The 11,306-nt window shown below is 42.5% G+C and overlaps 1 protein-coding gene across 1 annotated transcript; it reads left to right on the forward strand.

The window, feature by feature from the left end:
• Nucleotides 1–7,968: 7,968 nt before the first annotated feature.
• Il20 (interleukin 20) lies at nucleotides 7,969–10,881 on the forward strand. Its single transcript, XM_005329477.3, has 5 exons — nucleotides 7,969–8,632; nucleotides 8,900–8,965; nucleotides 9,090–9,242; nucleotides 9,933–10,007; nucleotides 10,537–10,881. Exons 1-5 carry the CDS (start codon nucleotides 8,396–8,398, stop codon nucleotides 10,612–10,614), a joined length of 609 nt encoding a protein of 202 aa, XP_005329534.2. The 5' UTR covers nucleotides 7,969–8,395; the 3' UTR covers nucleotides 10,615–10,881.
• Nucleotides 10,882–11,306: the final 425 nt, after the last annotated feature.

Genomic DNA, 11,306 nt, shown 5'->3' on the forward strand with positions numbered 1-11,306 from the left:
AGACCTGTCATCCCAGGTATGTCCCAACAAGGCCAGTAGCAGCAGTAACACCTTCCTATAGGGGCAGGGAATCCTTGGCTTTTTTCAACTAGCAATCCTGTGAGGGAGGAGAAAGAACTCAAGAGGTATTGACTTTTTCTTCATCCTCTCCCCAGTGTCTCCAAAACACCCCCCACAGGTGGCCATGAAGAGCAAGGTAAAATGTAGATGAGATGCCCCTGAGGCACTGTGCAGGGATTGTCCCTCTGGTAACCCCTGAGGTGGTCACATTGAGACAACCAAGTGGCTAGAAACAATGGGAAGCATGTGAATCAGCAAGTCTCTTGAGCTCCTGGGATGGATGTGTATGATGTTGATTTGGAGTCTGGATTCTGGATTTAGCAGGTTACCAAAGAAAAGCAGTCATAGATTTTTTAGGAATGGAAAATGTCATTGCAACTCTGGTGTTCCCAGTTGATTGCAGTTGGGCCCCTTTCAACCTTCTTCAATACCTGCCCTGAACCTCACCCAATACCTGCAGGGGCAGTGTCCCTTAGGCATGGCTACAGAAGCACCCTCTGGTCTTAATAATTTTGCTCCCTCTTTCCTCGCCATAGAAGTAAGAGTCCTTCTGACACTGACATAGTCTCTCCATCCCCAAAGCTCACAGAGCCCTGAGTTCTTCAATGGCTTGCTCAACCCACACTTTCTCCAAGAAACCTTGTTAGCCATCTTTGTCTCTCAGGCACAACTCCCTTTTTCCACCCAAAAGCCAGTACATGGACTCTCAATTTTTCTATTCCATCTTCTCCATAAATACCTTCTTTATTTCCAGACTCTGTCTCACATTGTTAGGTGTGGTCACCATACCATGGGTCTTTCCTCTGCCATCGCAACAAGGATTCTTAACCTTCTGTGTGCCATGGGCTTCTTTGGCACACCAGTGAAACTTAGGAACTCTGCTAAGAATAATTTTTATTTTATTTTTTGATCCTAGGGATTGAACCCAGGGGCGCTGGACCATCAAGCTACATCCCAGCCTCCCCTACCCAGCCCTTTTTTGAGACAGGGTCTTGCTAATTTGCTAAATTGACCTTGAACTTGCAATCCTCTTGCCTCAGCCTCCTGGGTCACTAGGATTACAGGCATGCATCACCATGCCTGGCAGAATAATTTTTATGAATGCATAAAAGAGAAAAGATTATGAAACCAATATATTGAAATATAGCTATGAAAATATAGAAATGACAAGTAGATTATGCATAAATGTTTCTTTGTTAACATGATCTAGCAGCATTTCTAAGTAGTGATGAATATAAATTGTATTTTAAGACATGTGAAAAACTATAATGAGATATATTTTTATATTTATATATATATATATATTTTTATTTTTGTGATTTCCATCAGTGACAAAGTCATTTATACTGCTAATGTGACTGTGGATTTGTATATGCTGCTATCCTCAAAACTAAAGAAAATGTTGAATTTTGATTAGGTACTTATGAAAAGATGTGGTTTCTTCCCATTTTTTCCTCCCAGGTTAAGAACTCTGGCATCAAAGGCTTCACAATGCTCTGAGGTTTTATTGGAGGACCAAGCAATCATGTTTGTACCACTTTGGGTTGATGCAGCTCAGTGTCTGCACCTAAGAGATTCTCCATGTTTGTTTGCAAAATTAGAAGGAAAAGAATTTTCTAGCTGAGGAAATTGAATTCAAGGCTTTATCTAGCTTTTTGTTCCTAAGTCCTTGTCTAGGGAGGCTCTTCCCAGGGCTCCCCTTCACAAGCAGCTTGGTGAAGGGAGTTAGCCAACTCTGGGAGCTCAGCTGTGTCCGGAGGAACTCTTGGTAGAAAGAGTGGCAGCAAGTTGAGCCGGTTAAAGCAGAGCACAATAGGAAAAAAAAAAAAGCACAGGAAAGGGAAATGATGCCACTCATGCCAGCAGCTTCCGGGACAAGGAACTGAAAAGTGTACACTGCTGGTAGAGTTAGCTGCTCAGCTCACCCCCACCCTGTCTGCCTCCTGCAGGGGCTGTGGGGAAAATTCCCAGTGCTGCCAATCTGGGTGTGGCTAAGGCTTCTTCTACCTGCCTGCCTGTGAGTGCAGGCTCTTCCTCCAAGCAAAACCCCAAGGCCTGTGCATTTCCCTGCAAAGTGATGCAACTGGGCAGGAAGCCCAGATATTAGCAACTGGGACGTCCCAGCTATGCAAAACCCTGGGCTGCATACTCAAGATGTGTTGCAGGGAAAAAAGGAGTGGCTGAGTTTTGTTCTTGGTGCCTAGAGAATCGTTAACTGACCAAAAATGGCTTGCTTAGGAGGCTGAGTTTTGTAAGAAGGGACTCTCCTCTTCCGTCTGTCTGGCTTATCTTTACAATGTTACTGGCACTGATTAGATACGGACCCCCAGTTTGGAAACCCCTCTTTCTGAAGATGATTTGATGTATACATGAAATGTATCCCTGGCTTCTCTACCATGTCTACATCCCCCATCTGTTCCACTGGAGAACCAACAGTGTGCCAGGCTCTGGTGGTCTTTGAAGAGCCCGTGGTTAGTACAAAGCTTTAATTTTGTCTCCTTCACTGTAAGACCTTGCATGGCTCCCTATTGTGTCAGGGAGGAAAACACAACAACAAAACAACCTACAGAATCAGTAAGACTTAAAAATTATTTACTTTCCTACAATTCACAGCTGAGGAAGGGAAGCCAATTTCTCAAGACTACCTGGTGGAGTGAAAGTAAGTCTAGAGCCAAAATTAAGATTTGTAGACTTCCCAATCTCAGTTTATATTCTTGGAATGATATTCTCGGTTATTGCTGATGTATAGTCATATTTCTAACTTGATTACATACTGCTCCTCTACATGAAACCCAGCTCCATCCAAGCAAATCCATTTGCCAATCCTAAGGACACGGTGGGTTTTGCCACCTTAGGCCATTTCCATTCTGAATGCCCTTTGTCACATATTCCACCTTCCTCATCCCCCTCCATCCAGCATCTTTGCTCATTTCAATTCTACCCATCACTCAAGGCTCAGCCGATAGGTCCCTCTTCTGCACTCCTTGGCAATTTCTTTCCATATCTGGGTAGTAGTGACTTTCTTGGTGGCTCTACAGGCAAAACCCTTATCCTCCACAAAAGGCTATATGCAAATAAGGGCCAGAGACCTGTCTGGACACCTTAGCACAGTTTCTTGCACATGTAGGCACTTGGATAATGTTGAACATGTCATTAAAATCCATTCTGTCAGACACAAGGGATGATAAAGATCACTTTATGTACTTAAAGGTTTGTATACATATTCCTCCTGCCAACTTGGTGAACCAGACAGGCAAGGTGGATAGCCCCATTTTTTTTTTTTGATGAAATACTGAATGCCTGAAAAGCATAAGGAGTAGTCTGTGTCACTCAAGGTCACACTGAAAGTTGGTGGAGAAGTGAGTATTCGAATCGGGTCTCCTGGCTCTCCACTTCCTGGTTGCCATGTCCTGAGTCACTTACCTCCTCCACCCATGTCCACCTTGATGTCCAGCCACACCTTGGGCCAGAGCTATGGAGTCGGCAGACCATGGGCTGAACTTCTGAAACCACAAATCAAAATAAAACTTTCCTCCTAAAAAGAAAAATAGAAGAAGGAGGAGGAGGAGGAGGAGGAGGAGGAGGAGGAGGAGGAGGAGGAGGAGGAGGAGGAGGAACAGGAGGAGGAAGAGCTGCGTTTCTTGGCTCTTGGTTCCTTGCACTGGGAGTGTCAGCACCCTATACATACTTTCCATTGAATACTCATTTCTTCTGCCAGAACTATGATGTAAGAAATACTTTTCTCCCTGTCTCATATTAAAGGGAAGCAATTTGCTATAGGAGAGGAGTTCAAAATGCAGTGGAATGAACTCTTACTGAGTTCAACTGCCAAATCTTTCTCTTACAAGCCAAGTGACCTAGGGCAAGTTCCTTCACCTCTTTGAACTGTACTTTCCCCATTTACAAAGTGAGGGAATTGGACTAAGTGTACTGAAAGTCATTTCAGGCTCTAATGATTCAGCAGGGCAGGGATATCATCATCTGATAGCATTCTTGCCATTATGATAGAATTCCTTACCAGGAGGAAACAGGGATCTAGACCTTACTGAAGAAGATGCGTATGGTCCCCTAAATTAAATCATGGAGCTCATGCTTTGGGACACAGCATAAAGAGGAAACAATTATAAATCAATAAGTTTATTCGGTTGTTGTCACTTTGCAAGATGAGCAAAGAGTTCTCAGGCCAGCAGGAAAACACAGACATGTGACCAAAAAGTTGTAATTGACTTTGATAAATTTAAAAAGCTATATATACGGTAAGGCTGATGTGAAAAGGTAGGAAAGATCAAATTTGCCTTGTAAAATATAGTGAAGGCTGAATTTAGGGTGAGGCGGGAATATTTTGTAGAGGAGATGAGTTGAATTAGTGTTTATACAGCAGGATGTGGGATCTAGCCAGAGGAATTTAAAAGAATATAGTGTGTGTGTGTGTGTGTGTGTGTGTGTGTGTGTGTGTGTGTGTGTGTGTGTGGTGTTGGGGATCAAACTAAGGGCTACAAGAATGCTAGGTGAGCACTCTACTGCTGAGGCACATCCCTAGCTCAAGAACATGGTATTTTGGTACAGGAAAGGAGGATACTTGATTATTCAAGTAAAACTAGGATTAGGTATCATTTACTGAGTTCAACTGACCATTAGAGGTAGCCTAAAACAAAGCAACTGTGGGTGGGCATGGTGGCACATTTCTGTAATCCCAGTGACTTGGGAGGCTGAAGCAGAAGGATCACAAGTTCAAGGGCGGCCTCAGCAACTTAATGAAACCCTATTTCAAATTAAAAACGAAAGAGATCTGGGATATAGCTCAGTGGTAAAGTGCCCCAGAGTTCAACAGCCAGTACCAAACAAAAGCAAAACAAAACCCAAAGCAATTATATTTTTTCCTGGTTAATGAAAAAGAATTGACTACCAGAAGTACAGCCTATGCAAACTTCAAGTATTCTTGTCAGACCACATTCCCCAGTTTTAGATGAAAATGGTGTTTATGGGTGATTACTTACCTAGCACCATTGATGGAAAAAAACAGACATGAGTTTAAATAGTTTAAGAGATATTTAGATTATTTATATCCACGCATATTTTCCATATTTATGAAGCATGACCTTCACTTTCTGGAAGCTGTAGGAAGATACTGAGAGATGTTAAAAAGAGCTTTCTGATCTCAAAGGTGGAAAAGCAATAAATCATTGAATGTCAGAATTGAAATTGTGTATTATCTACTCTGCTGCTGTCATCTTATAGATTCATAAACTGAATCCAGAAAGGATGTGCCAAAGTCAGCCTGTTTACTGTAGAATTCCTGGGTTCTAATATAAGAGCTCAGAGTTTCAGGTACTGAATAGGGGAAAAGTAAAAAAGGAACATATTATAATCTCTACCATCTTGATCTTTTTAAAAAAGTTGTCTGTAATTTGTCTCAAGTGCTTGAATTTAACCAGTGCCAGGTGAGAAATATTAATGCCCATAAACCAGATGCTCTCAGGTGCCAAAGGAAAATCTGCTATTGGAGGTCAGAGAAGGGAGTAGTTGGTGTAAGCCAGAGTAGTTCAGGGATAAAGGCATCTCCTCTTTAATGATGAATGGAGAAAAGGAAGTGGGGCCATTTTTGGAAAGCAATGGTAGAAAGAGCAAAAGCAAAGAGAAATAGCAGGAATGAGCCCATATCATCTGGAGTTGGAGAGAAACTTGTTTAAGAACTGGATTTAGAGGAGAAGGCAAAGGCACACCCTGAAATTCTCTTCCAGTTCTGCAATTCAGATCTTCTCTGTCCCAACTACCATTTTACCAAACAGGAAGGAGGGGCCAGATGAGGCACATCCTTTATCCACATCTGTAGTCATTAATCCTTTCAGGCCATCCTTGCTGGAAGAGGAAGGTATTGGTGCTATTACACTACGTTAGCTCTTGAGGAATTTGGAAGCCAGAAGAGAAATTATGTGGGAGTTTCAAATCTCACCTGGACGAGCTCACTTCCTTCATGTGACATGTATATAATAACTGGAGCCTCTCAGCTTGAGACAGACTCCTAGGAGATCTGAAGCAACAGCCCTTCTGCAGTTCCAGTAAGAGCCTTCTGCATGATCAGCGCCGTCTTCCCATTCACCAAAGTATGTGGAGGGCCATGTCCAAAGGAACCTTTTCCATGGGGATGTAATCTCTTGAAGGACAAGAAACTGCCATGTTTATCTCTGTACTCAGTACCTAGCCCAACATTCAGGACACTGGGTATTCAATGAATTGTTGAATTTATGGTAATTTTACATATATCTTAAGTTTAAGGCAACTATCATCAATTTCTACTTAAGATGAATTGATCACTGATAGTGTGCTAGGTATATAAACAACAGATTATTTAATGTTGAAATAAGTTTCTAGGGTAAGTTTTATTATCATCATTTTTGGGCTAAGAAACTGAAACTCGAAGAGATGAGTTGACTTGTGCAAGGTCACATAGTTACAGGGCGGATAGCTCATTCTGGTTTGCCTGTTATTTTTCATTTTTAAGATTCTTGATTCTCAGAAACCCCCACATCCCTGGGCAAAGCGGGACAACCTACATGGATGCAAACTTGTAGAGAAGGGATTTACTACAAAGTTCTCTTGTCTGCCAATCCATGGTTTTCCCTCTGAAACTTTTGGGTTTCTCTTGTTTATTGCCTGCCAATCCATGGTTTTCCCTCTGAAACTTTTGGGTTTCTCTTGTTTATTGCCTTTCCTACATTTGGCAGTATCTCGGGTGGTCACAAATAAAAAAAAAGTGTCTAGCATATTGCTTGGCACAGTGGAGGAATTCAGTAAATGCTAATGATTATCAGCATTGTGCCAAAGCCGGGCAATCAATGTGAAAGGAAAGACAAGTGTATATGTGTGTGTATGTATGCATGTTTTTGTATTTTATGTATGCCATTTTCCCAAAATATTAAAAGTAGTTGAATATTGAAAAATTGAGTAATAGGTTTATTACAACTCACAACATTATTTTAAATTAAATATTTTATTTATGCCCCCAAATTTCTTATAATTTTCCTTCTCTGGTTTCAAGGGACAAAAAGTCACCAATTATATTTTCATCATATGTTTTTGAGATAAAAGGTAACCATAAAAATATGTGAAAGCATATGTATAGATGTGCATATTTTTCCTTTTGTTCCAGTGTTCAGCAGGGCACTGTCAGATTCTGTTTTTAAGATTTTGATATTTTTTTATTGCAGATATTTTAAATTCATTTTGATATTGCTTTAACATATCTTTGGTGCCGGGGTGGTACTGAAGATTGAACCTAGGGTCACTCTACCACTGAGCTACATCCCCAACCCTTTATATTTTGATATAGGGTCTCTCACCATGCCCAACTATATGCTTTATCTTGATGACTAAGTGTTTTGGTGTCTCCTTGAACTTGTCCCCCTCCACCCTGGCTTGTCTTCCCCTAACGGCAGGCCATTCTTGTTTAATCTCAAAACTCAACAGACACTATAAACTTTCCTCTTATTGAGCAGCCTCACTGCAGTTCCCTCACCGTCTTTCTTTTCCTTTTGGGGGGGATCACTTCATTTGTCCTCTTCTGAGACATTAGACCAGGAAAACATGGTTATAGGTTGATCCCAGGAGTGCCTGACTACATTCCTCCTGTAGGGGGTGCTGTGGGAACCCTAGGTTCTTCCCAGCAAGAGATGCGAGGTGAAATTCCACCAATCATCTGTCAAGTCTTTCCTTTCTCTGGCAGTAGTACTGTGATGAATCATTGACTTTGTATTTGCCTTTGGGGCCAAATGAATCTATTAGTCTTCCATAATCACTTTGATCTCAGACAAATGCCAGACAGAGCAAAGCACTTCTACCCTGTGGGTGACCATAAAAATCCAGAAGATTTTTTCCTAAGTATTTTTGGTGGCACAGTCATGACTTTAGTGAGATTTTGCTTTTTCCCCCAGTTCCCTGAGGGTCTAAGGGGACCAGAAGGGTGAGCTACACTGGCATCCTGGAAGAGAAATCTGTCTACGTCATTTCCCCCAAACAAGTTTTGGCATTTCCCATGAAATGTCATCCTCTGTCTATTCACTGTGAGTACCTGTGGCTCCAGACTTCCCTGTTGGGCAATGACGGCAGAGCTGAAATAGGTACAGCATAAAGGACCAGGGACCTGTGGTACCATACCACGGCACAGGCTGGAGCAGGTACCTGAAGGCTTTTCTCTGTAGGAGACTCCACGGCTTTTCTCAGTGAGTTGTGTGAACGAGCAGTACTGTTGGAGCCAGATGAGCCTGTTTGGTTCCTCTGCCCCCCAGTGGACACCTTGGGGAGGCATGTCCCTGGTGGCTGGGTTGGCTTCTAAAGGATGAGATGGGAAATGAGTAAGTCACATTTCTTTCTTTTGAATCCCCAGCTTCCGTGGTCTCCAGATTCCAGACATAAGATGAAAGGCTCCCGTCTTGCCTTTGGTCTTCTCTCTGTTATGTTTTGTCTCCTCTGGGCGCCTTCGACTGGGTTCAAGACTCTCCACTTGGGAAGCTGTGTGATCACCACAAACCTCGAGGAAATACAAAGCGGTTTCTCCAAGATTCGGGACACTGTGGTAGGTGAGGGAGGCATGCACCTCCCTGCCTGTTCTGTTTGTTCCTTGTCTGTCTTCCCTGGCAGCCCTGGCAATGTGGTCATGAAAAGAGGAGGGCTGGGGTCACCTTACCAGGACGCTGCGTCCCAAGAAATGTCAATAGTTCAGAAGGTTAAAATGCTTTGGAGAAGGATTCCTCCCACCAGGCCCTGGCAGCGGGAGGTTGTGGTGTCTAAGACCATGGCAGCAGCTAATGACCTGTCCTTTCTTGTCTTGCTTTCTATTTAGCAAGCCAAAGATGAAAACATTGACATCAGAATCTTAAGGAGGACCGAGTCTTTGCAAGACACAAAGGTATGTGCTTGGCCCAGGTAGGTTCTGGGAAGAAGTCTGAAGCCAGAGCATTCCCATCTCCCTGGTCTTATCTGCCCCTTCCCCTCTTCCCACCAACACTTCTGTCTTTTTGTCTTCTCTGCAGCCTTCAGCTCGGTGCTGCCTTCTCCGCCATTTACTGAGACTCTACCTGGACAGGGTTTTCAAAAACTACCAGACCTTTGACCATAATACCCTCCGGAACATCAGCAGTCTCGCCAATTCCTTTCTTACCATCAAGAAGGGCCTCCGGCTTTGTGTGAGTAAGGGTTTGGGGTGACAGGATCCATCTTGAGCCCATAGCTTCAATGACTTAGCAGTCAAGTTCTCTTTCCTGCTCTCATTGAATGGATGGAAAAACTGAGTCCAAAAGTTCTAATAATCTTTGTGCATCTGTGTGACTTGTTCTAAAAACACAGTTTCATTGATTTTGGAGTCTATGCAAAAAGTAATTTTTAAAGTTTAAAAGACTAAAAAGTGCTAGCTAATTGATATTCATGATAATTACCTATCATCCACAAAATTACACCTTTTCTGTAGGTGAGGTGAGTACAGTGTCTTAGTGCATCCTGTGGTCAGGTGAATAGAACCTTGTAATTCAGTGTTCTCTTCCCACGAGGGATTAGATTTGCTCTGCAACCCTAAACAAGAGCTCCAAACAAGAGCTGGTGTGGGGAGACCATCTGAGGGCCCAGTAATCACAAACTCCTCCAACACTGCCTCATTCTACAAAAACACAATGAGCTCTATACTTGAAGCTGAAACGCTGATTTCCTTTTCTAGTAGATGATTAGTTTAATAATCCCAAATAAGGAAGTCAGAAAGGAATTTTCCACAGGAATAAGAGTTCACAGGATTGTGGGTTAAAGATAATTCCCACCTGCTCATATTACTGGCAAGGGCAGAAAATCAGAATTTTAAGTAAAATCATTCTTTGGGTCCTTTTCAGCATGCCCGCATGACATGCCGTTGTGGGGAAGAAGCAACGGAGAAATATAGCCAGATTCTGAGTCACTTCGAAAAGGTATGGAGTTTGGCATTGGTTGGGATGAGTGTGCTGTTGGAACTGAGATCACAGACGCGTGGGATGTATGTCGCGCTGGTAGAAATCCTGTAGCCCTCAGGTTAAGAGCTCTCTGAGGTCACATGGGCCATCTCTCACATTATTGAAGTGTGCACAGTAGGCAGTCCTTACACACACACACACACACACACTCTCTCTCTCTCTCTCTCTCTCTCTCTCTCTCTCTCTCTCTCTCTTCTTAAAACAGCCTCATTCTTGAGCTCTGTGAATCAGAGGCTTAGGTTGGAGTTTCAATTCTGGTACCTCCTGGGCCTCAGTTTCCCTATGTAAAAAAATAGGGATGATAAGCCAGGGTGGTAGACTCCATGGTTTCCTTTCATCCTGTGACACTTGAGATTATAGCACTTCTTTCAAGCTCTTGGTCTTGAAAAGAATGCTCTGTTTAGAATTCCCAACAGACCTACCAATGGGAGAGAAGAAGATTAATCCCGAAGCCAGAGGAGTTGCTAACCATGTGTGTCTCTTTCAGCTTGACCTTCAAGAAGCAGTGGTGAAGGCTTTGGGGGAACTAGACATTCTTCTGCGATGGATGGAGGAGACAGAATAGGAGTGACGTGATGAGGCGGCTGAGAATACTCCTGAGCAGGCATCCTAGTCCCCTGGACCACAGAGACATGACCCCAAGCTACGATATCTTTGCCATATAATTTAGTGCTGGTCACGGTGTAGATTATTTATTCATTAGTTATTTCCTTATGTGGTCATCTTTATGTGTCCCTAATCTTAATTTGGACCAAAAATCTTATAAGATTTTTGTAATATCTCTTCTGCCGTTAGATATATTTATTTATTAATTATTTATTTATTTTTTGCTATTGAGCTTATTTATTTTTCGACTTGAATATGAGATGGAAAAACATTCCCAGGCTATATTTATAGCCTGACTAAGGCAGGTGATGTATTTTCATACTGTCAACAAAGCCTCTCAATTCTAAGAGTGGCTGGAGGGGCACTAAGGACATATCTACTCACTGCCAATGCCAATGTGAGATATTTAAAATTGAACCAATAGCCACTATTGTGTGGTATGGAAGATCTTCTGATGAAACTGCAGACCTGTCTTTACAATACTGAGCACTCCAACCCGACTCCAACCCATATAGTGTACCTTCCAGGTGTGGAATCCTGCATGGTCAACATGTAGTTGTGTTAATAAAGCTTTCTTTGCTTGATGTTTGAAAATGCTTCTGGTGAGAAAAAGTGTTGTGGATGAGTTTGAATCTTCATTTGCTCAGGGTC

The sequence above is a fragment of the Ictidomys tridecemlineatus genome, chromosome 10 (genome assembly GCF_052094955.1).
Source record: "Ictidomys tridecemlineatus isolate mIctTri1 chromosome 10, mIctTri1.hap1, whole genome shotgun sequence".
Lineage (NCBI taxonomy): Eukaryota > Metazoa > Chordata > Mammalia > Rodentia > Sciuridae > Ictidomys > Ictidomys tridecemlineatus.

Excerpts from the sequence above, each read along its gene's own strand:
- Il20 (XM_005329477.3), top strand. The coding sequence starts at position 8,396 with ATGAGATGGGAAATGAGTAAGTCACATTTCTTTCTTTTGAATCCCCAG. Across the intron at positions 8,966-9,089 it reads AGTCTTTGCAAGACACAAAG|CCTTCAGCTCGGTGCTGCCT; the intron begins GTATGTGCTTGG and ends TCTTCTCTGCAG. Across the intron at positions 10,008-10,536 it reads TTCTGAGTCACTTCGAAAAG|CTTGACCTTCAAGAAGCAGT; the intron begins GTATGGAGTTTG and ends TGTCTCTTTCAG.